General features: G+C 38.5%; 1 protein-coding gene and 1 non-coding gene across 3 annotated transcripts in view; one reads left to right on the forward strand and one right to left on the reverse strand.

Moving 5' to 3' along the window:
• Positions 1-4,570: 4,570 nt before the first annotated feature.
• Positions 4,571-25,728, reverse strand: part of RRM1 (ribonucleotide reductase catalytic subunit M1) — a 36,756-nt gene continuing 15,598 nt past the window's right edge. For both annotated transcript variants that reach the window (XM_025894338.2, XM_073879620.1), the window contains 12 exons: positions 21,032-21,173; positions 19,620-19,703; positions 18,239-18,400; positions 17,787-17,866; positions 16,941-17,142; positions 13,910-14,059; positions 13,476-13,697; positions 11,376-11,452; positions 8,731-8,866; positions 7,496-7,591; positions 6,205-6,393; positions 4,571-5,193 (listed from right to left, as the gene is read on the reverse strand). In XM_025894338.2, coding sequence (XP_025750123.1) covers positions 5,005-5,193; positions 6,205-6,393; positions 7,496-7,591; positions 8,731-8,866; positions 11,376-11,452; positions 13,476-13,697; positions 13,910-14,059; positions 16,941-17,142; positions 17,787-17,866; positions 18,239-18,400; positions 19,620-19,703; positions 21,032-21,173 — 1,729 coding nt within the window. In that variant the 3' untranslated portion in view covers positions 4,571-5,004. The remainder of the gene's footprint in view (positions 5,194-6,204; positions 6,394-7,495; positions 7,592-8,730; positions 8,867-11,375; positions 11,453-13,475; positions 13,698-13,909; positions 14,060-16,940; positions 17,143-17,786; positions 17,867-18,238; positions 18,401-19,619; positions 19,704-21,031; positions 21,174-25,728) is intronic.
• On the forward strand, positions 12,951-13,054 carry LOC112806376 (U6 spliceosomal RNA). Its single transcript, XR_003203843.1, has one exon. It is a non-coding gene; the product is annotated as a U6 spliceosomal RNA (small nuclear RNA).

Here is a 25,728-nt window from a genome sequence, read left to right on the forward strand (position 1 = left end):
GAGGACTTTATTAACTTGGGAAGTTGAGGCTGTGACCCTGGGAATAAGAAATAAGCAGGCTTTACTGAGGGACAGCCTGAAATCATGAGGAGACTATGGGCTCAAATCAACAGGTCCATTGTTGGCCAACAATTGCTTTTTAAATTCTCAGAATGCTTTTTCTATTTCCATTCAATAATAAAACTGCCTTCACCTATTTATTTTTTTATGATTTTATTTACTATTCGAGAGAGAGAGCACAAGTGGGGGCAGAGGGAGAGGGAGAAGCAGACCTCGCAGCTGAGCAGAGAGCCCAATGCGGGGCTTGATCCCAGGACCCTGAGATCATGACCTGAGCCGAAGGCGGATGCTCAACAGACTGAAACACCCAGGTACCCCCCCTTTTTTAAATTTTTTTAAAAGATTTTATTTTATTTGAGAGGGAGAGAGAGCAGGGAGGGATGGGCAGAGGGAGAGGGAGAGAATCTCAAGCAGACTTCATACTAAGCACAGAGCCCGACACAGGGCTGGATCTCATGACCCTGAGATCATGACCTGAGCTGAAATCAAGAGTCAGACGCTTAACCAAGCCACCCAGGCACCCCATTACCTATTTATCTTTCTGTTTAGTTTCTTTGTCCTCTTCCCCCTGAGAAAGCCCCAATTAATATCTGGATGTATAGAGTCCCATTGGAAGTTGTACAGAGCAAGTCAGACAGACCACGACCTGCTCTGAACACATAAACAGGCCAGGCCCTTCCCTGGGACCCAGCCTCTCTCAAATACAGCCTAAGCCCCGTCTGACCAAATATACAGGGCAGCCTTGTGGTTTCCAGTCTAACCCAAGCACACTGGTTGGGTTCTAGAGTCCAGTCAGTCGCAAACACAGGTGAGGCCGCAAGCCTGATACCCCCAATCTGACACAAGCACACAGGTCAGGCCTACCCCAAGTATCCAACTAGGGCCACACAAACAGGTCAGGTCCTGCCCAGGGCCACTTAGTCTGACAGAGACCCAGACCAGGTCTTCTCCTGGGGCCCAGTCTGACCCAAAAACCCGACTAGACCAATAGGGTATTTAAGTCTGACCCAAACCCATAGGTTAGGCCCCTCTTCTCATGGCAGCCTGTGTGAGCTACCTAAAAGTTACTCCCTACTTAAAAGACTTCCACAACTGTCAGTGGAATAGAACGTCCTTCAGGGATTTCCCTAAAAGGGGTTATGGTGCCTGCATACTGTTGTGGAGCCATGTGTAAACCAGGCCTGAGTTTTCTCTCCTTCTATTTACTGATCATAGGGAACTCCCCATGAGGCCACAGGTGCAGGCTGGGAGAGGTGTAATGGGAGTGAGGACCATGCGCATTTGGGCCACTTCTTCAGTAACTTATGTGTGCTTCCAGGGCCTCTTGAGCCAAATCTTGTATATACCACTTCAACGTGTATACCATTTGATGATGGAATGCTGTTGTGAATGCCCAACTTTATGGCTTGGTGGGTCAAACAGCACCCAGTTCATGATGGGCAGCTCAGGTTGCTTAGTGGTCCATGGTGAAGCATTCGGACTCTACTGAGTAGCAAGCCAAAAGATGTTTCTCAAAAAGTGAGTAGTTATCAAGAGGATGGCAGGGCTTTGCTCCAAAATCCTAAGAGCCTCCGAGAGGCTCCAAACAGCATCCTTATCTGCCACCTCAACACCGTAGACCTTCTGGATCATATGCGGGCAGGGCAGCTTGTGTGGCAGCCTAGGCCTGTTGCAGAGCCTTCTCTTGTTCCAAGCCCCACTCAAAACTAGTAGCTTTTCAGGTTATTTGATAGAGGCCAGAGTAGCACATCCAAATGAGGAATATGTTGCCATGCTGCCTCCAAAATCCAGAGGCTCACTAGGCATTGTGCCTGTCCTTTGGTTTTAAGAGGAGCCAGATGCAACAATTTATCTTTCACCATAGAAGGATCATCTCAACATGTCTCATACCATTGGAGCCCTTGAAATTTCAGAGATAGAAGGCCCCCGAATTTTTGTCCTATTTCCCACCCTCTGAAACACAAACGTTCTACCAATAAGTCTAGAGTAGTTGCTAATTTTTAGGTCCAATTAGCAGGTCATCAATGTACCCTAGCAGGGTCATATATTGTAGAAAAGGTGATCAAGATGAACTAAATTATGACATAAGGCTAGAGAGCTGATATACCTCTGAGGCAGAACATATAAACAATCACCCAGAACCTTGCCTCTTAGTGTTTGATTAGGAGTACCCAATGATGGTATTTTGAGTGTCTTTATTACCACATCACACCATAAACTATCAGTACTCCCTTTACTACTGGAAATAGTCATTAGTGCCTTTAAATCTAATCAGATTACAGAACCAATTCCAGAAACTCCCGAACCAATTCAGAAGACTCTTACTGAAGATTCTATTCCTCTAGAACCACTTTTGGTACCAAAAGCTGTATCAGTCAGGGTTCTTATTCTCTAGAGAAAACAAAACCAATGACAAAAACCAACGGGAGGGGTTGGTAAAGGAGGTTAGGTGGGAGAGAGGGAAGGGGAGAGGGCGAGAGAGATTTTAAGTAATTGTCTCACATAATTGTGGAACTAGCAAATCTGAAGTTGGCAGAGCAGGTTAGCATGCTGGAGACCCAGAGAAGAAATGATATTGTAGCTCAAGTCCAAAGGCAGTCTGAAGGCAGAAGTCCTTCTTAGGAGACCTCAGTCTTTCTTAAGGCCTTCAACTGATTGGATGAGGAAACTCACATTATGGAGGGTAATCTGATTTACTCAAAGTCTTCAGACTTAAATGTTAATTCCAACTTAAAAAAAAATATCTTCACAGCAGTACCTAGGCTAGTGTTTGACGAAATACCTGTGTACCATGGCCTAGCCAGTTGGCACATATAATTAACCATCACAGATGCCTAGGCTCAGAGCAAGCCTCGTCACATGTGGAAAAAGTGCCCTAGCACAGAGCCAATCTGCACCAACAGAGAGCTCCTGAAACTCAAGGAAATCTGTCAAAACATAAAATGAATATGCACTAAAGGTACAGAGACTTCAGTGATCATATGCACTAGGGAATAGTCTCTGCAAAAGCAGTTTGGAAGTCTCAAACAGAATATTTCAACCAAAAAATCACAGGCATTACAAAGAAACAGGAAAACATAGCTCATTCAAAGGAACAAGAAAAATGGATAGAAAACATCCCTGAGGATGCCCAGCCATCAGACTTACTATACAAAGATATTAAAACAACTGTCTTAAATATGCTTAAAGAGCTAAAGGAAAACACGGACAAATAAGTAAAGGAAATCAGAAAAACAATGTATTAAAATCAGAATATCAACAAAGAGAAATTGGTCAAGGGAAACAAATTTTAGAGCTGGAAAGAATAACTGAGATAAAAAATTCATTAAAGGGGCTCAACAGATGTGAGCGTGAAGGAAAATCAATGACCATGATGATAGCACAGTTGAAATTATTGAGTCTAAGGAAAAAAAAAGAATTAAGAAAAGTGAATGAACTCTAAGGGACCTGTGGGACACAAGCAGTGGACCAAAAGATGCATTATGGAGTCCCAGAAGGAAAAGAAAGAAAGGGGCAAAAAGATTATCTGAAGAAATAATGGCTGAAAACTTCCCAAATTTAATGAAAGATGTCAATCTACTGATTCAAGCAGCTCAACAAACATCAAGGAGGATAAACTCAGAGATCCACACCAAGATACATGAAAATCAAACTGTCAAAAGCCATTAGGATGGCTATTATCAAAAATACAAAAAACTAACAATTGTTGGCAAGGATGTGGAGTAACTGGAACTCTCGTGCACTACTGGTAGGAATGTAAAATGGTGCAACTCCAATAGAAAAGTTTGGCAGTTCCTCAAAAAGTTAAACAAAGAATTATGATATATTCCCACAATTCCACTTCTAGGTATACACCCCAAAAACTGAAAACAGTAATTCAAACAGATACTTGTGCATCAGTGTTCACAGCAGCATTATTCACAATAGCCAACAGGTGAGAATAACCCCAATGTCCGCTGACATATGAATGGCTAGACAAAACGTGATATATACTACAATGGAATATTACTCAATCTTTAAGAGGAATTAAATTCTGCTATATGCTACATGGATGAACCTTGAAAACATGTTAAGTGAAGTAAGCCAGACACAGAAGGTCACATATTGTAGTATTTCATTTATATGAGGTACCTAGAATAAGTAACTTGAAAGACAAAAAGGAGAACAGAGATTACCAGGGATTAAGAGAAGGGAATGAGGAGTTATTGTTTTAGAGTTTCTGTGTGGGATGATAAAAAACGTCTGGAAATAGGTAGTGGTGATGGTTGTGTATTGTATATGTACTTCATGCCACTAAATTATATGCTTTCAAGTGGGTAAAATGGTTAATATTTATGTTATATATATTTTACAATAAAAAGAGGAAAGAGGCATATGTTAAAATCAGAATTCTGCACAGCATCTAGGTAATTTTTCTTAAAATTTTTTCCCTAAACTCTCAAAGAACAGAAAATGTTTTTTTCAAATTTAACCTCTGTATGAAAATAAATGACAAATTTGGTCTCACACAGTCACTTAGAAATGTTTATTTCAGAATGACCTATAGGACCTTATCCAGATAAAGGTCCTGTCAGCACTTCTCACAGATTGACTCAGTTTTGTATCTATGGACCCACTAGTCAAAGCAGCAAAACGAAGTGCCTTACGAAAACTGAGGTCACCAGAAAAGGGTGCCATGTGAGCAATGAAACCCTACTCAATCACTCTCCCTATTTGCATGGTGACTTCTTTTGCACTCCTAAAACTTCTACTTTGATTCCCAAGATATCAATTTAAAAAATTAATACTTTCACACTATACAGAAACAGTACTTTAAACTGACCAATCCTTTTGCTGCATTAAGGTCCAGCAAAGCCTTAGCACTTCAAGCAAACCTACTACACCTATCTATGCTCAAGAAGTAGTTTGGCTGTGAAGAAGTGCTGGTCTCTTCTAAGCCTTTCCTCAGGACCCACACATCAGACATTCCTCTCTGTTCTCCAGAGAGCACACCATGGCTGCTGTGTTCCTCTCCTTCTCTTCTTCTTCTTTTGTTGCCTTCTCCTTATCTTTCAGCTTCTCTTTATTTAGAGTGAACTGGATTGGATTTGCTGCTGGTCGTGTCCTTAAGTAATACATCCCAGTCTTCAAACCCTACAAAGGAAGCAAATACAACTATTAGAAATTGTAAGAACACTAGGCATTCGAGACCAATGTTTAAAATACATTTCCATAAACCAAGTCAGACTGTTTCTAAACCTGAAACTCCAACTCCTCTAGGAAGCCTTCTCAGAAATGCTTAAAGAGGTAGAGTCAGACAGTATGCTGTGTTCCTTTTGCCACTAAAAAAGCTTACCTCTTTGGAAATGTCAAATATTTTTGTTCTTTAGTCTTTTCTTGTTTTGATGTGTATAACTTCCAAGTCTGCCTAAAACATGTCTGTCTTATAACTATTTATGGAGCTAGATTGTGTCTCTGTAAGGAACAGATGGTGACTACTTCAAGGATAAGGATCATCTTCTATTCAGGATCCCCAGTCTTGGCACACAGTATGTGGTCAATAAATGCCTCTTAAATTTAAAAAAAAAAACAAAAAACTGTAAATCTATATAAATACCCAGAAGATTGCCAGGTAATAAGGACAGAATCCAGAATCACAGGACTTTACAGTTGGCAATGAGAAGTAACTGGCTCTTACACTGTATATCGTTAAAGTGGGGAAACAAAGGATGTTTTTGAATAGTGGGTTGACACATGTAAAAGCTTTATTTTAGAAACAGCAGCAGTGCACAAGACAGCCCAGAGCAGACACTAGAAGCAGGGAGATCAGTTAAGAAGTTTAAGAATAATGGCAGTGGAACAGGAAGAAAGATATTCAAGAAACAGTACAAAGGAACAACCACCACAATTTGGTGAGTGTTTGTATGGAGAATAAGGGGAGAGTTGTAGGTAACTCCAAGGTTTCAAACCTAAGAATGAAATAATCCTAAAATAAACAAGAAAATCCGAAGTGAGAGCTTGATCTGGTACAAAAACCATGATTTGGTTTTAACATATTGGGGCTGAAGTGAAAGAACTGCTAGGTGGCAATATTTAATAGGTAGCTAGAATATAAAACCGTTCCAATTCCAAAATATCCCAACTTCCTTGATTTCCTCCACCAACCTGCTTCCAGCCGTAGAAATGCATACTGGTGAGTTTGCCATAGTTAGGCTCAGCGATGTGGATGTTCAAAGATTGGCTTTGATCAATGAAAGCACCTCTTTCAGCTGCCATCTTAAGAACGGTTTTCTGTGAAATTTCCCACACGGTCTTATAAAGTTGCTTCAGGTCATCAGGAATTTCTGGTATGCTCTGAAGAAATAAAAACAAATGTTTATTGCAGGCTGGCTGAAGAAATCAGGACAATTAACGTAATTAATGACACAAGGGTCTGGCCTTAGTTCTATTTCCTGCCAGGTCTGACTGTATAATCATCAGACAATATGATCCTTATCAAGTTTCCGAAGACTGCTCACCTCTGGCTTAGAACGTTCAACAAAACTCCATTTAACCAACAAAATATCTGGCTAGTGGTAATGACTTTAAGATCCATTTCTATTTGGATTATAGCCAAAACATTCATTGTTCTAAAGGTACTTAATAATAATTTATTAAGCAGCAATAAATGACTCTTGAATTTTACAGAAAACACAAGTAATCAGGGCTGTAACTCACAGGCAAACAATCAAGGGAAGCAATGAAACAAACCCCTTTTGGAGTTAATAGAAATAATGTTTTCTTAGATCTAGGGTTAATTTGCATCAAAACATACAGACTAGCTAATGCTACAATTTCTGCCAGCAAATATAGAAATGTTACAGAAATCCTTATCTGTGTTGGCAGGGAGACAAATGTTTAGACAGAGGCCTCCATCTACAAATATAAATACTTCTTGATTCTAGGCTGCAAATATTTTATTGTTAAACACTATCTGTCACTCTGTTTTTTGGACTTTGGAGTCCTCAGTCTCCACCATACTTTTTAATTAAGTTTGACTTAATTTGAATAGTGGGTTGTATTTCACACTTTGTATCAGTGGTCCCCAAACTTTAATGCATTTTGGAATTTTAACTACCTAGGGGGTATTTAAAAAAATACTAATGCCTGGCTCCCATTTCCAGACATTCTAATTTAACTGTTATGGGGTACAACCTAAGCTTCAGAATTTTAAAAGCTCCCCAACTGGTTCTAATGTACAGAAAAGTCAGAAACTACTGCTTCATATTATTGCACAAACAAGAGGGTAAAGCCTAGCTATGTGAAAATGTATATAACTCCAGCACAACAATGTAGAGGTTAACATAAGCCCATATGACCACAGTGAATAACCTTTCTCTCCACTGCATGGGGTAAGTGAGAAGGTACCAATGTCCAACTTAGCTTCTAAAGAGCACACGTGATTTTCATTCTGTACCTGGATAGAACCATTGCATGCAATAATCTGATTTTTCATCTCTTCATTCCACAAGCCCCGCTCAGTAAGATCCTTCAGTAAGTGAGGATTTACAATCTGAACAGAAAAGCAAAAAAGATGTCAAGGAATAAAAAAGAATGACAGAGCCTAAACAGGATCACAGGCCTGAGCTTAAAATAAGTAAGATCACTGAAGAAGTATTTAACATTAAATTAGTTGGTAAATTCTATTATTTTATAAGACTGAGAGGCCCATCCTACCAAACAAGTTATATTCCTTTAAATTCTTGATCTGTGATTCAAGAAACATGATTTTTACAAAAATGAAAAGCAGGGAGATCAGTTAAGAAGTTTAAGAATAATGGCAGTGGAACAGGAAGAAAGGTAAGATGGGTAAATCTATGTGGATTACTTCTTTTTTCCCCCCTAAGTAAGGATACAATAAATACTTAAGAAGAAAAATTAGAAATGTATCTACTCCAAACCTTACAGAAATTTATTTCAGGTAATCTGGAAATTCACCAATAAAAGTCTTTTAAATTAGTGGTTCTCAACCCTAGCTGCACATTAGAATTACCTGGGAACTTTAAAAAAACACTGGTCCTACCCACCAGATATTCTAATTTGTAAACCACGTTGAGAATTATTGTCATGGTTCCATATACTTCTTGCTTCTATATACATCTTGAGTTTCACTGTATATACATCTTGAGTATCATCAACTTAAGCATCTGAGGTCATAGTACACATCATTATGATTACAGAATGGTTAAATATCATGTGAACTCTAATATCAACAAGCTACTTTCGTACCTGACCCTCAATCATTCACTCATTTTTTTTTTAAAGATTTTATTTATTTACTTGACAGAGAGAGGGGACACAGAGAGAGAGGGAACACAAGCAGGGGGAGTGGGAGAGGGAGAAGCAGGCTTCCCGCGGAGCAGGGAGCCCGATGTGGGGCTCGATCCCAGGACCCTGAGATCATGACCCGAGCTGAAGGCAGACGCTTAACGACTGATCTACCCAGGCACCCCTCAATCATTCTTTTAACAGATATTTGTTAAATGTCTACTATTAAATAACTTAGAATAATATTGGAGATGAAGTGGACTCACTTTATCAAAGCTTTGCCCCCATACTAAGCAAAAGGGACATACTAAATATGAGTTGGCATTTACTCCCAACAATAGGCTTTTGCAAGCTCTCCTGTAGGTCTAGTTGTGATCTTCTCACCTGAAATTCTCCTGACAAGACTCTGCGAGTATAGATGTTGCTGGTATAAGGTTCAATGGACTCATTATTTCCCAGAATCTGAGCAGTTGAAGCAGTAGGCATCGGGGCAATAAGTAAACTGTTTCTTATACCATACCTAAAGAAAAGGAGATTATTAGGTGCTGGTACTAAAACTACAATCTGCCAGGAAACCAGCTACTTCAAGTCACTGCAGTAAATGCAGATGCTATGAGTGACATCATACATGCATTAGACTCACATAATGACTTTTGAATTTTTTTTTTTAAGATTTTATTTGTTTGACAGAGAGAGACACAGCAAGAGAGGGAATACAAGCAGTGGGAGTGGGAGAGGGAGAAGCAGGCCTCCCACCGAGCAGGGAGCCCAATGCGGGGCTTGATCCCAGGACCTGGACTCATGACCCGAGCCGAAGGCAGACGCTTAACGACTGAGCCACCCAGGCGCCCCATGACTTTTGAATTTAACCCCTATAGAGATGCAACTCACAGTATGAATGGTATAGCTCACCCCTCTCCTAAATGCCTGACTCCTAAACAAAATTAGCACAATTTTACTGCTGGCGATTCTTCTCATGCCATGACTTATTAGCACCTGATACACTAGCTTGCCCAAAGAAATAATAGAATGGCTGCTGAAGAGTCCCCACCTGTATCGGGGTACATTCATTCAACCCTCATTCTTTTCTACGTGCTCTAGGATCACTGTGCTAAGCCCTTTCAGGAAACATAATGATGTGAAAGTGGTCAGAATCTGACATCTATCACCAAAATTCTCCATAGGGAAAAATTATGTTCAAAGTATATTCCTGACTTCCTCTATTACGTCTTCAATCATAAGTTCCTAGAAGAAGCTTAACATCTTTTGACTCTATTCACTGCCAAAGAGAGTGCTTAAGGAAGAATATACTATCTGAACACTGAGAAATCTTCAAACTGCCCTTAGCTCGTCCTTCAAAGCTCAGCCTAAGAGATGCCCACTCTAGAACATCTTTCCCGACCAGGCAGAAAATATTAAATACAAAAGCCAAATATAAGTATTTCTTCTGCAAACATTTTCTATGACCTGTACCTTTATGTATACTTTACTTGTGCTACATGTTTCACCTTACTTAGTCTTAAGTTTCTCAAACACCAAGAGTTTGGTCTTTCCTATATTCTATACCTTTGGATTTATACAGTACTTAGCTTAAAGCTTCATATCCTAATGGAATCTGTACAACCGGGATCTTAATCTCACTTTGTCACTTTCTAGTTTTGAGGCATCAAGAAAACCACCAACCAACTTCATGTCTTACTTCCTCAGCAAAGTGGACAGTGATTTCCTGTCCAAAGATAGGAAAACGTTTTGAAAAGCCATGTATATAAAAGACACACCAAACTATGGAATTGTCTGTAATCATTAAAAACATTAGGTAGATCTGCATGTACTAAGAGAAAGATGTCCAAAATAAATCTTAGAATATGTCAAGTTTGATCATATTTTTGTAACAAAACTGTGTGCATCTGCAAATGTACTGAAAAAGGTCTAGAAAAATACACACCATTAACAATGGTTATCTCTGGTAAAAGGAATAAGTTGGTTTGTATTTGTTTTGTGGAACAAGTGGTTGGCAGAAGAGGTATAAAGAAGGACTTTCACCTTCCATTTTGTTTCTGTATTTGAACTTTGCTATTCATGTATTAATTTTGAAATTTTAAAAAGTTGTGTATAGAAAAATATCCATAGTATTTTGAGAAAAAAAATAAATAAATAAAATACATGTCCATTTTTGTAAAAGTTGAATTTGCATATAAATGTACCCAGGCACACACATTCAGAAGAAAGTCTGAAAGATGAAAGACAAAAAGATACAGATTTTTAGGAGGTGGTATTGGGATAATTTCATTTTACTCCCTTTCACACATACGTTTTCCAAAATGTTCTAACATGTATTATTAAGTAATAAAACAATTTTAAGGTAAATAGATATTTTTTAAAGAGTATTTTAAAGCTACTGCTTCCTTCTGTAAACATTAAACACTCTGCATATGCACTGACCCAGAGACAACAGGCTCATGAAGAAAGTGAAAACAACTTGTTTTATTATTCATTAAGCAAAACATGCTACCTGCCCTTAAATCTTTTATTAGTTTGAAAGGCCTTAAAAACCTCAAGTTTTACATTTTTCTTTCACAGTTTAACATATTACCCTCCAAAAGCTCTTCCAAATCCCTAACTTACTCCGATGACAACCAATTCAGCAAAAGCCATTTAGGTGCCCAAGGGAGTTAAGCAATAAATAAAAGTGAAAAACTTTTAAAAAGCAAGCACACTCGGAAATATGAAGTTTAATGAGAAAAAGAATTGCTTAATCCAGGTAGTTAAGCCCCTAAAACAAGATCAACTGATAATACCTACCATTTATTAAAATGCTTTCATTGCACCAATCAATTTGTAGGTTACTATTCATATATTATCTTACAAAGTATTTTTACAAAAATAGTTCGGTCGATAGGCCATTTTAGCCCCAGTTAAAAGAGAAAAAATGAGTTTCAGAAGTTAAAATGACATACCTAACTTCTGAAAGCCAGAATGAGAACCTAAACCCTCCTTACTTCAAAACTACCTTACATCTCTTCGCTTACTTTGCAATCTTCTCCTTGAGAAGTTTCCAGTCCCACAGGTCTGTGGGAGTAACATTCCACATATCATACTGGAGGATCTAGGGAATAAACAATGCAAACTTAGGACAAATCACTCTATAACAATTTAAAACAATGACAAAAACCAAATGACTAACTGCCATTCCCCACAACCCAACAAATGTCTTCTAGTAGAACCGTGTGAGGAATACAAGGTCCAGAGATTTCCCTGGACAAACTTTCATGCAGTCATATTGGTTAAAGGCAGCCTAAGAAACCTGGCTTATCTCTTCCCCATGTCCCTGATGTGAGCCCTCAGAGGATTCATATCATATCTACAAACCAGGAAATCCTAACATTCATGTAAGTATGTTGCTGAGATGCATTCTCTTTTTGTACAGTAAAAATGTTACTCTAATTTCATCTTTAATTGCCTTGATCTATTTACTTAGCTATTAAACACCTATTTTCAAACCACTGGATATCAGATTTCCTAAATATCAGCAGGAACATTAGGACTAAAAATAACATAACATTTTATTTTACACAGAAGAGACTCATACTACCAATAATAAAGGCAGTGTGGAAAGCAGAATTCTAAGACAGTTCCCAGCTTCTCACCCCCTGGTGCACAGGCCATGTATAATGTCCTCCTCCTGAGTGTGGACAAGACCTGGGAATATGATGGATGTCACTTACATAATTATGGCAAAGATGAAAAGTTTCTGCAGATGTAATTAAGGTTACAAATCAGTTAATTTTCAGTTACACAAAAGACAGATAGGATATCCTGAGTGTACCTGACTTATCAGATGAAAACCCTCAAAGAGCAACTGGACTGGGCCTTCTTGAAATGAGAGACTCTCCCTCCTACTGGCTTTGAAGAAGCACAATGTCATGAGTTCTACAGGTACAAACAAATGAATTCTGCCAAAAACCAGGTGAGCTTGGAAGAGGACTCTGAGCCTCAGAGGAGACTGCAGCCTCTATCAACACCCTGACTATAACCTTGTGAGACCCAAAGAAAACAACGTAGCTGAGGCAAGCCTGAACCCGACTCAAGGAAATGAAGATAATGTATGTTGTTTTTATCTACTAAATTTAGCAAAAGAAAACTACTACAGTTAGAATTCTTCTTAAGTCGCTTTTACCAATGACTAGTTCCATATAAAACATTAAAATAAAGGGGCATCTGGCTGGCTCAGTCGGTGGAGCATGAGACTCTTGATCTCAAGGTTATAAGTTCAAATCCCATGTTGGGTGTAGAGATTACTCAAAAATAAAATCTTGAGGTGCCTGGGGCTCAGCTGGTTAAGTGTCTGCCTTCAGCTCGGGTTGTGATCCTGGGGTCCTGGGATCAAGCCCCACGTGGGGCTCCCCGCTCAGCGAGGAGTCTGCTTCTCCTGCTCCCTCTGCCCCTCCCCCCAGCTTGTTCTCTCTCTCTCTCTCTCAAATAAATAATCTAAAAAATAAAATAAAATAAAATCTTAAAAAAAAACACATTAAAACAGAGTATAGTTTCCTATGGCTGGTATAACAAATTACCATAAATTTGGTGGCTTAAAATAATAAAAATCTGTGCTCACTTCGGCAGCACATATACTAAAATTGAAACAATACAGAGATTAGCCTGGCCCCTGTGCAAGGATGACACGGAAATTCATGAAGCGTTCCATATTTAAAAAAAAAAAATTTATTCTCATAGTTCTGGAAGCCAGAAGCCCAAAATGAATATGTTGCGAGGACCATGCTCCCTTCAGAGGCTCTGGAGGAGATTCTGTTCTTTGCCTCTTCCAGCTTCTAGTGGCTGTCAGCATTCTTGGGTTGTGGCTGCATTACTCTGACCTCTGCCTCCATGGTCATGTTGCCTCCTCTTCTCTGTCTCTTGTAACAACTACTGTCACTGGATTTAGGGCCCACCTGGGTAATCCAGGATAATCTCATTTCAAAATCCTTAATTACATCTGCAAAGACCCTTCTGAAATCCAAAAAGGTAACACTCATAGGTCCAGGGATTAGGATGTGAACACATCTTTATGTAGGCTACCATTCAGCCTACTGTAAGAACCTACAGATAAAAAGAAATTTCATCCATATACTTACTCCTCTGCTGACTGGAGAGCCCTCATAGGTTTCATATGGGCCATGCTCCTTGGCCAGGTCACAGCTGGCTTCCAAGGCTCCATAATAAATGGTTTCAAAGATCTGCTTATTCAGTAGCTGGGCTTCTGGACTCTCAAAAGGATACCTCATCAGAATAAAAGCATCTGCCAGACCTTGTACCCCGATTCCAATGGGGCGATGGCGTTTATTTGATAAGCATGCCTTTGTGCCAACAGATTTAGAGAAGAAAGAGACATTACTGAACAGAAAAGGCAACATTCTGCACCAAATGATACATGCTCTTTTTTTATCTCTGTTTTCTCACACCATTCCAATGACAGCCGTTTAAATGATGACTGGCAGATCATGATATGATAAGCTCCCTCCAACTTGGGTTTCAAGAATTACCAATAAGCAGAGACCTCTATTCCTACCTCTGGGACAGGATAGTAGTTAATATCAATAATTTTATTCAAGTTTCGGACAATGACTTTGGTGACTTCAGCCAGCTTCTTAAAGTCATATGTGTGTTCTGACGTGACATACATATTCAGGGCCAGGGAAGCCAAGTTACAGACTGCAACCTGGAATGCAAAGAAAAAGGGTCAAGACTCACACAATTTTTATTTCTTCCCCCTGCGTCAATGACAACACCACGTAAGCCTCTGACACTATAAAATTTTTATCTTTATCTTCTCCCTCTTCATCGTTCATTCCTAAATCCCAGTACCTATTCACATACGAGCCGTCACATGCACCAGTGAAACAGGTGAGATAGAGCATCTGTGTTCCAGAGTCCACGGCTCTGTCACCAGACAGACCTCCCATCGGGCTTTAATTTCTTATGTGTATCTGTCTCAGTCAGTAGATGTGTGCTGTCCAATACAGTAGCCACTAGCCACATGTAGCTATTTAAATAAAATTAAAAATTCAGTTTCTCAGGGGCACTAGTCATATTTCTTGTGCTCAACAGCCACCAGATACATTTCCATCACCACAGAAAGCTCTTCCAAATTACACATTCCCACCTTACTTTCGTTGAGATTCTGGTAAGTTCCTAACAACAGGGGATCAAATTTGTGAATTTTGCAAAAGCTCTTCAGGTGATTTTCCACTACACGACACTAGGTGGTAAGCTTTTTCAGGAAAGAAACGTATCTTATTTAACCTTATATTTTTAGTACTAGTACCACATCTGGTATATAATAAATGCTTAATAATGTTGAATGAATACACTTCCTTTTCCATTTTGGACTATCTTACCCCAAAATCTCAACTCCTCTCACCTAGACTCCCTCATGCCCTTCATATCTACTCAATTCTACACGTTGCCTAAGTACCCAGTTTTAAAGTATAGCTCGGATTGCATAAGTCTGATAAATGCTAGGGAGAAAAATAAGGCAGGAAAAGACAAAGGGTTCTAGGAATAAGGACAGAAGGAGTGCCATTTTTAAATAGAGTTGTCAAGGAAGACCTCACTGAGAATGAGACATATGAACAAAAACTGAAAAGGTTAGACAGCAAGCCACGTGGCTATCTGGTGGGAGTGAGCATTTTAACATTCGAAGTAAACAGCAAAAATCCTGAGGAGGGAATGTGCTTGATATACTTGGAAATTAGTAGGGCTGGAGCACAGTGAGCAAGGGGGAAAGTAACAGTAGCTGAGATGGGCATACTCAGTTGTGCATGAACCCACAGGGCACTGTAAGAATTCTGGGTGGAAACGAATGAAGTACTGATACATACTACAACACAGATAAGCCTTGAAAACATGCTAAGTGAAAGAACCTGACACAAGAGACCACCATGTTATATGATTCTATTTATAGAAAATGTTCACAAGGGCGCCTGGGTGGCTCAGCCGTTAAGCGTCTGCCTTCGGCTCAGGTCATGATCCCAGGGTCCCGGGATCGAGCCCCATGCTGGGCTCCCTGCTCAGTGGGAAGCCTGCTTCTCCCTCTCCCACTCCCCCTGCTTGTGTTTCCTCTCTCGTTGTGTGTCTCTGTCAAAATAAAATCTTTGAAAATGTTCACAAGAGGCAAATCCAGAGGCAGAAAATAGATTAGTAGTTGCCAGGGGCTGGGGGAAGAGGATAATAGTGAGTGACTGCTAATGGGTACAAAGGTTCTTTCTGGGTTGATGAAAAGTGTTCTAGACTTAGATATTGGTGATAGTTACACAACCTTGTGGATAAACTAAAAAACACTGAAATATACACTTAGAAGGGTGAATTTTATGGTATGAAAATTGTATTTCAATTTTTAAAAAATGAACAAACTCTGGATGGGTTGGAAAGTCAAAGAGGAGTGTTGAGTGGAGGAAGGATATGATCTGATTTTTGTTTTAAGAAGGGTCACTCTAGTCTCTGTAGCATAATCTATTTTGTACAACAGTTACTTGAGTACAGTATATGCCAATTTTCTCCAACAATGAATTATATGTTTCCAAAGGGCAGGGCCTGAGCTATAATCATTTACATCCCAGAGCACTTGGTACAGTGTCTTGCACATAGCTGGTACTCAGTAACTCTGGCTGAATTAAACCGCGACCTTAGCAGTATGTTTAATTCACTTACCATTTTCTTCCCAACTTTTCATTTGTCGTGTGTGTTAGGTCCTAGCATACGGGATCTGCTCCTTCCTCATTTCCATAGTTTACATCCAACATCCAAGCAGCCTGTCATCCAACCACTGCAATAATCTCCGTAAACTAATCTCCAACCTCCTCTCACACCAAGACACTCTATTACGAGAAGCAAGAACTATCCTTCTCATCCTAGCATTTTGACACTATTTTCCTTTCAGGAACCTACAAGGGCTTCCTACTCTGTGACATGCCAGACATTTCACCTGCTATCGCCCCTCCCCCAGCCACAGCCATCTCTCCACATACCAAACCATAATGCATTTGCTCCATCAGAACAAACTTATTTGACACTCTCTGCACAAAACCTATTCCTGATCCCAGTCTCTGATCTGACAGGCTGTTCTTCCCAAATGGAAAGATTTTCCATAAACTTTTTTTTTTTTTAAATCAAGTCTCTGTCCCATCTCTAGCCTCACCTCTTCTGTGAATCGCCTTAAAGATCTGACATTAGAATTCTGTCTCACCATTCACTGAAAGGACTCTCTACCTGCTTACATACTTTAAACTGAATGAGCATCCTGACACATTCTTGTGTTTGTCCTAAACCACCATAACTGAACACCGAGAAAAGATTATTACAACAATGTGTGTGTAAGAAAAAAAGTGAGTCTTTTCTACATGGCTTAGACTATAAGATATTTAAGGGCACAGATTACATCTGTTCCTTTCTTTGTCATCTCTATTTTAGTGCCCTTCTACTTATAGCAAACTATGAAAACTCCCTTCCCCTATCTCAAGTGAAATCAAGTGAGGGATTCACAAATAATAACTGCCTAAGATTCTTCTCTCAGGACTCTGGGCAGAAATTTGTCTACCTACCTCATCTTTGCTGGTATACTCTACTATTTCTGTGCACAGGTTGCTGCATTTGATCGTTCCCAGGTTCTGCTGGTTGCTCTTCCGATTACAGGAATCTTTGTAGAGCATGTACGGGGTACCTGTCTCTGTCTGAGACTCAATGATGGCATACCAAAGCTGCTGAGCTTTTACAACCTTGCGGACACGACCCTGTTTCTCATAACTGAAAGGCAAAGCTAATATTATTTTAATATTCCCTAAGAAAATCTTTATTGCAGACAACTTGAAGACACTAAAATATAAAATTATGAAAGCTCTTAAATGTTTACTGTGTTCTGCTAAGACAGAACAAAAGGCATAGGATATTCATTTTACTACGGCTAGTGACAAAGGAAAATCAGGCAGCTCGGGACCCATTAGAATACACCCAAATCCCACTAAATCACAATACCCTTCATAAGGAAAAGGAATAACACCTCAAGTAGTCAAATCTACTGTGTTATTATTTAATGAACTAGTAACATGGGTTCTAGCTGTTCTTGATTTCTGGGGGCAATATAAAGCATAACTTTTTAAATCAAATGTACTGTGAGACAAAGCAAAATAATAACCCTTGACCTTAATTTTTATAAGTCTCAATTAAAAACCAAAGCACCTCTTTGTAAGTCACAAAATTTTAAGAAAGAAGATAGAAACCAAATTTTGGTAGCAATCTGACCAAAATAAAATTATTAATCACATTCTCTCCTGGATGTTTCTGAAGATTCCTAGAAACTGGGGCTAATGATTGATAACGTTTTGAAATTTGAATCCCCCAAATAAAAGAAACACATGATTAAAAATTATTACTTCATATTTTTCCCATACCTTTCATATAGCTTCTCAAATTCCTCTCCCCAAACCTCATCCAGACCAGGACATTCATTTGGACACATCAAAGACCAATCCTACAAAGGGAAGAACCCATAAGAGACTTGAAATAACCAACCGCACACAGTCCATTAGGAACATGGCAAGGGATAGAGTGGCTTCCATAGATAGACTCTCTTGGAAATCTGCTGTAGAAATAACCATTTTGGGCTCAGGCTCAAACATCTAGTTCTGCCTGTTTATACATGACCTTTTAAGCATTTAGGTCAGATAGCATCTGCTTTAGAGAATAAAAACCCAAAAGGGCAGAAATGGCATCTCTTAAATTGCTTAAAATGCCTTCCATAGCATAACACATAGGTGGGCTCTTCCTAACCAAGATTTAAGATGACAAAAAAGAAAGCTGGTATGAATCAAGTTGTTCTTACCAACAGGTACCTCTTTCTCACCTGATTAGTCTCCACTCGTTTCATGAAGAGATCTGGAATCCAAAGGGCAAAGAAAAGGTCCCTGGCACGCTGTTCTTCCTTTCCTGTGTTCTTCTTTAAATCCAGAAACTCAAAAATGTCTAAATGCCAAGGCTCCAGGTAAATAGCAAATGCCCCAGGTCGCTAAAGGCAAGTAAACCATCATTCTTTTCAGAATCAGAATGAAACAAAGAAACTTCATATTTTCCAAAGCAATTTTATAATATCACCTTTGATCTTCACTACAATTAAGGAATTAAATGAGATAATACAAATAAAGGTACTACAAATGTAAGTAGTAATATTGTCCTTACAATTCAGGAGTAAAAAAGAGCAATTGATAAGAACAAGATGAAATAACTAGTCCAAAGTGACACAATGGACTGCAGATGGAGCTTCCTTTCAGCTGCCATACAACTCACTTGACCCTATATGACAGGAATACAAAGCCCACGGGAAATCACTTTATCTTTGACAATAATAAGTTGTGCTCTTATTAAAGATCAAAAAAGTGATGTCTTATCAAGGTCTCCACAGATCATTTTTAAAGTCCATCAAGGGAAATTCATAAACTAACAGGTGATTAGTGTGCCTACATATCTGTCCGAGGCAGGCTCAAATTGCAAACTATCCTGCTGTTAACACTGGGCAAATAATCCAATCCTCTCAACTTTACTACTCCCTCTATGAAAGAGGCAGAGTTTTGTTTTTGTTTTTTAAAGAAAAAGCTACAAGACTATTACAACCCCTTTTCAAGGTTAGGTATTAATATTAAGTCACAACTTTAGAAATTCTTTGCCAATAAGCTGTCATATAAAAAAGCTGCCAACGGGGAGCCTAGCTGGCTCAGTGGGTAGAGCATGTGACTCTTGATCCTCAGAGTCATGAATTCAAGCCCCACACTGGGTGTGAAGCCTACTTAAAAAATATAAATAAAAATAAATGAATAAATAAATAAATAAATAAATAAATAAACAAACAAACAAATAAAAGCTGACTAAACCACTGGCTGCCTGGAGCCAGGGGGAAAAGTATGTATGCGTGGGGGTGATGGGGTGATTAATCAAAGGTGTCTGCAGAAACATTTTGGGGTAATGGGAAATGTTCTATATCTTGATTGGTGTAGTGACTACACAAGTATATATATTTGTCAAAATCCATCAAACTGTACACTTAAAGTGTGCACACATTTAAATTATACCTCATTAAATTGATTTTAAAAGTGAAAAAAGTAGTTAGAAATATATACAGTATATTAGGAAAGTAGTTAGAAATATATATACAGTAAATCATCTTATTTGAAGCATACATGGTTAAAGATTTTTAGTTCTGATTTCCAGGACTTTCGAGTAACAGAACATACCTTGTTTCCACCTTGATCCACATATCGAGCTGTGTTGTTATATACTCTCAGCATTGGTACAAGGCCATTGGAATTGCCATTAGTCTGAAAGAGAGACCAAGAATAAAAGGCATCTGGAGGAGAAAAGTGGGACTAAGCAAGGAAAAGAACAAAATGGCTCAACAAGTTACTCTCTTCCAGTCTATATAAAGTCTTATCTGCTCTCCATCTCTCCCTTTGCTTTGAAAACAGAATACCCAATATAAAATAAATAAAATGTTGTTTTTCTCTTATTATTGCTGTAATGTTGTTGTTACATCTCTAATTTACAATGAGATACAACATTACAAGTCAAAAGAATCTGAAATCAGGGTAGCTAAATTTAAATTCCATACCTTCTAATGGACATTATATAGATCTACTTTGGGTAGAGTAAAAACACTACTACAGTGTCTTTTTCCCAAAAGAATTCAAGGCAACTTACAGTAAGAATTATATATAATGGATAAATAAAGACAATAAAGATAAATGGAGATTCTCAACAATAAATGGATCCTAGAATGAAAGTAAGAAAATACAGACTCCTAAAACTAGAAGATACCTCATCAAATTTTAAAAATAATCCTTCCAACTCCAAAGCAAGCCTTTAAACAGTCTAGAAAAATAAGTGAGCAATAGCTCACCCAACTATTATGTGTAAGTGCTCCAAAACACTACATAATGGAATAATTTCCTTCTAGACTCTCTAACTTTATTTGGTAGGGTTAGATATTTTCTTCACATTACAGGTGAGGAAACAAACTCAGAGATGTAAAATAACTTATGGTAGGCTGCATTACTGGTAAGTAGTAGAGATAGAATTTAAATCTAGGTCTTACCCAACATCCTTATCTTGACCCCCAATGAATAGTGAATTAGCAAAGGGCTAAACTTACATCATAAGGTGCCAATGTTTAAAGCATGAACCTTGACTCTATCACATATTAAGTGATCTCTGGAAGTAATTTAATTTTCTATGCCTCAGTTTCCTCACTTGTAAAATGAAGCCAATATTGCCTATACTCACAAAGTTATTGTAAGGAGTGAAGTTCCTACCATGTGTAATGGTACACATCTTCTACGGTTGTAGCAAGGATTAAATGAGTAACTCAGGTAAAGCTTTTATAACAGACTTAGCATATAGTAAGCAATCAATAAATGATAGCTGCTATTATTATTGCTAAGATAAATCTTAATTCCAAAATCTGAACTAAAAAAATCCTACAGATCATCTAATCTAAACCAGAAGCTAGAAGTAGTGAAATGACTCACTCAAAGTCATGTATGACTAGCTAGCACTCATCAGAGACCCAGGTCTCCCAAGCCCCAGCATATGCCCTCTCAACCCGAATCCCTGTAGCCTACAATTTTTTAGTCATAAAACAGAAGCTTACCCCAGCAATGTAGCTGCCAGTAGCTCGAATACAACTCACAGCAACACCAATTCCCCCCGCAGACTTGGAAATCAATGCACACTGCTTTAGAGTGTCATAAATGCCTTCAATACTATCATCTTTCATACTCAGAAGGAAACAGCTATGGGGGAAGAAAAAGTGACAACTCAGCAAGGAAATGAAACAAAGCAGAGAAACCAAATTGACTATAAACCCCCAAAACAGTAAGTTGGGAAAATAAAAGATTTGAAGTTTAAAAAATTCCTAGGTATTTTAGGGAAAAAAACCTTTTACTGGACATGACACAAGACACATCAACAAATCGTATTTTTTTTAATTTTTATTGTTATGTTAATCACCATACATTACATCATTAGTTTTTGATGTAGTGTTCCATGATTCACTGTTTGCATATAACACCCAGTGCTCCATGCAGAACGTGCAAATCGTATTATTTTAAAAACACCTCCTGCCTATCCTAGATGCTAGGCCTAGAAAGAAGTCTTTTTTTTTTTTTTTAAAGATTTTTATTTATTTATTTGACAGAGAGAGACACAGCGAGAGAGGGAACATAAGCAGGGGGAGAGGGAGAAGCAGGCTTCCTGCCGAGCAGGAAGCCTGATGCGGGGCTCGATCCCAGGACCCTGGGACTATGACCTGAGCCGAAGGCAGACGCTTAACGACTGAGCCACCCAGGTGCCCCTAGAAGGAAGTCTTATAATAAAGTCTAAAATATTAATTTACGTGTTCATCAGACTGCAGATGTGCTTTATCATATTTTCTCATGCAAATTCCTAAGCATACATAACTAATAGGTCTTTCCAACCTGTTAGTAAGCCAAGTAAAATTAAACATTTATGAAATAAGAAACATCTATCCAATGTCAACCAATTCTTTGATAGGCCCTCCAAAATTTAGCCCCTTGATAGCCATTTTGAAGACACCCCCCTGCAACTTGTGATTCAGGTCTCATCCTCCTCCCCCCTCAGGAACCTTACTTACTCTACCAATGAGTAACCTTACCTACTCTACCAACTCTCCCTTCACTACCTTGAACATACATCCACTCAAACAGATTCTATCCGTTAACTTTTTCTATTAAATAGGCCAACATTCAGAAAGATACAGAGAATATGACATATACTTTGTACTTATCATCTACTCAAGAAAATAAGACACTACATATATAATATAGTGTGATTACAATCCCATACCATATCCATGCATTTCTACCTTCTTTTGGCATTTAGCATTTTTAAATTTCTGGTTACATATTTATTTATCCTTCTACAACTTGCTTTTAACTTAATATTGTGTTAGATATTCTTTCCTACTGATACATGTCACTCTCATTGCCACAAATTGTTCCACTGTATGAATATGCCAATATATTTGTCCATTTGCCTGTTGATGGACATTTGGGTTATTTCCAATTTGTTTGGTATTCTAAACAATGTTGCTGTGGAAATTCTTAAACATATCTCCTGGTGCTTAGGTTGAAGGATTTCTGTAGAATATAAACCCAGGAGGGGAATTCCTGGGTCAAAAGATACACATATGTTCCACTTTACTAAAGATTCTCCAAAGTGGATGGAAAAGTATACTCACCTAGCAACGTATGAGAGTTCCCTGTGTTCTACATTCTTAGCCACACTTGGTATTATCAGCCTTTTAATTTTTATCAGTCTGATAGGTATGAAATATCTCATTATGTTACCTTTCATTTTCCTAATTACTAAACTCACATGTTTATTCGCCAGTCAAGTTTCTTCTATGAATTATTTTTTACATCCTTTGCCCATGTTCCTCTTTAGTTTTGTGTCTTGACACAATCCCTTGACAGTTAATATACACTGCCAGTATCTTCTCTCAGTCTGGAACTTGTTTTTCCTTTGTTTTTGGCTCACAGGAGTTTTTAATTTTAATGTAATCAATTTTTCCTTAATGTTGTTTTGTCTATTATGACTATTTTAAGAAATCCTTTACCACTCTGAGGTCATACATATTCTCCTATTAGGATGTAGGTTGAGGGGCGCCTGGGTGGCTCAGTTGTTAAGTGTCTGCCTTCGGCTCAGGTCATGATCCCAGGGTCCTGGGATCGAGCCCCGCATTGGGCTCCCTGCTCGGCAAGGAGTCTGCTGCTTCTTCTCCCACTCCCCCTGCTTGTGTTCCCTCTCTCACTGTGTCTCTCTTTATCAAATAAATAAATAAAATCTTAAAAAAAAAAAGATGTAAGTTGAAGTATTAAGAGTCATGACGTCTACAGCTCACTTTCAAATGACTCAGACAAAAGAATTTTTTTTAATTTTAAAGATAAAAAAAAGTGTGTGTACATATATATATATGGCAAAATGGTAGTAATATTTTTATCTAGGCAAAGGTAAGTAAGTGTATTGGCATTCACTATCTTTAAGCTTTTCTTTTTCTTTTTTTTTTAAGATTTTATTTATTTATTTGACAGAGAGAGAGACAGCGAGAGAGGGAATACAAGCAGGGGGAGTGGGAGAGGGAGAAGCAGGCTTCCCGCCGAGCAGGGAGCCCGACGTGGGGCTCGATCGCCACCATGACCTGACCCGAAGGCAGACGCTTAACAACTGAGCCACCCAAGCACCCCTAAGCTTTTCCGAATATTTGAAATTCATAGTAAAAAGTAGGGAGAAAAACAGACATTTATTTTCTCTAATGCTCTTCTAAAAGATTTTACTTTCATATTTAAATTCTTTTTCTTGGGGGCACCTGGGTGGCTCAGTCGTTAAGCGTCTGCCTTCGGCTCAGGTCATGATCCCAGGGTCGTGGGATGGAGCCCTGCGTTGGGCTCCCTGCTCGGCGGGAGGCCTGCTTCTCCCTCTCCCACTCCCCCTGCTTGTGTTCCTGCTCTCGCTAGCTCACTCTCTGTCAAATAAATAAATAAAATCTTTAAAATAAATAAATAAATAAAACTTCTTTCTTGAACATATTTCTGTATATGGAATGAAAAAGGGAAATCTAATTACCTTTCCTCCCCATAAGACAACCAATTTCCCTAGCACCATTTCCCCCAGATGAACTGCAACAACACCTTCCCAAATAAGCCTGAATCTCTTTCTGGGCTCTCTGTTATACTCCACCGGTTTATTTGTTTATCTCAGAGTAAATACCACACTGTCTTAATTACCATGGCATTATGGTAGTCTTGAAACCTGGTAGGACTTACTCTTCAAAACTTGCTATTGCAATTTATGTTAGCCCTGTGGCTGCCCTAACACATTACTACCAACCTAATGGCTGAAAACAGAAACTTATTCCCTCATAGTTCCAGAGGCCAGAAGTTCAATGTAAATTTCACTGGGCCAGAATCAAGAACACTCCCTCCAGAGGCTCTAGGGGAAAACAGATCCCTGCCTCTTCCAGCTTCTAGTGGCTCCTCTGCTTGTAGCCACATCACTCCCATTTCTGCCTCCATCTTTACCTTGCCTCTTCTCTTCTGTATGAACCTTACTCCCACAGTCTCTCTCTTAAGGGTACTTCTGACTGGATTTAGGGCCCACCTGGATAATTCAGCTAACCTCCCTATGTCGAGATCCTTTTTAATCATACTTTCAAAGACCATTTTTCCTTATAAGTTAACATTTACAGGTTCCAAGGATTAGAACTGGTATCTTGAAAAGCCTAGTAAATTATTCTTAAACTTTTGCTCTTCTGAATAAATTTTGGAATGAGCATACTGACATTTTGACTGGATCCATAAGTTAACTTAGGAAAAACTGACATCTTTAAAATATCAAATCCATTTATGATATAAAATCACTCTCCATTTGTTTTTTAATGTTTTTTAATGTCCTGTTTTAGAATTTTCTCCTTAAAAGCCTTCCACATCTTTTATTAGATTTATTCCTGGGTACCTTCCAGTATTATAAATGATGTATTTTAAAACTTAAATCTTCTAACAGCTAGAGATACTCCCTTCATTCATACTGAACTTTTATATCCAGATACTTTGCTGAAATCTCTTTTTAATTCTGATAATTTATGTGTAGATGCTCTTGAATTTCCTATGTAAAAACCATACCATCTGTGAATCACTACAGTTTTGTTCCCTCATTTACAATCCGTTTTCTTATCTTATAATGCCAGCTCAATTCCCCACTACAATGCTGAAAACAGAGGTGACAGAGATCTAGGTTTTTAGTGGATATCTCTTACCAAATTAAGAAAGTTATTTTCTGTATCTATTTTGTTAAATTTGTTTTATTATGAAAGAGTATTTGATGGTATAAAATGTTAGTGCAATGGATTACATTAATGCAGTTTTTTATGTTAGCGTATCCTTGAATTCCTGGATACACTAATGTTGCTAAAAGGTATTTTTTTTTAACATATTACTGGATTCTGTTTCAGTGTTCCTTTTCTCAGAAAATGGCAACACCATTAATCCTGTTACTCTACCCATAAACTCAGGAACAAACCTTGACCCACATCCAAAACATCACCAAATTCTGTCAATTTTACCTCCTAAGTAGCTCCTGAATCTGTCTACTCTCTCAATCTCTACTTCACTTCCCTAATCCAAACTACCACAATCTCTTGTACAGACTATTAAGAGTCCCATAATTAGTTTTTGGTATTTGTTTTTAAAACAATGTTACTGAGATGTAATTCACATACCATACAGTTCTCCATTTAAAGTGTATAATGAATGGCTTTTAGTATATTCAGAG

Source organism: Callorhinus ursinus, unplaced genomic scaffold, assembly GCF_003265705.2.
Source record: "Callorhinus ursinus isolate GAN/ISIS: 27379988/994484 unplaced genomic scaffold, GSC_fseal_2.0 scaffold35, whole genome shotgun sequence".
NCBI lineage: Eukaryota > Metazoa > Chordata > Mammalia > Carnivora > Otariidae > Callorhinus > Callorhinus ursinus.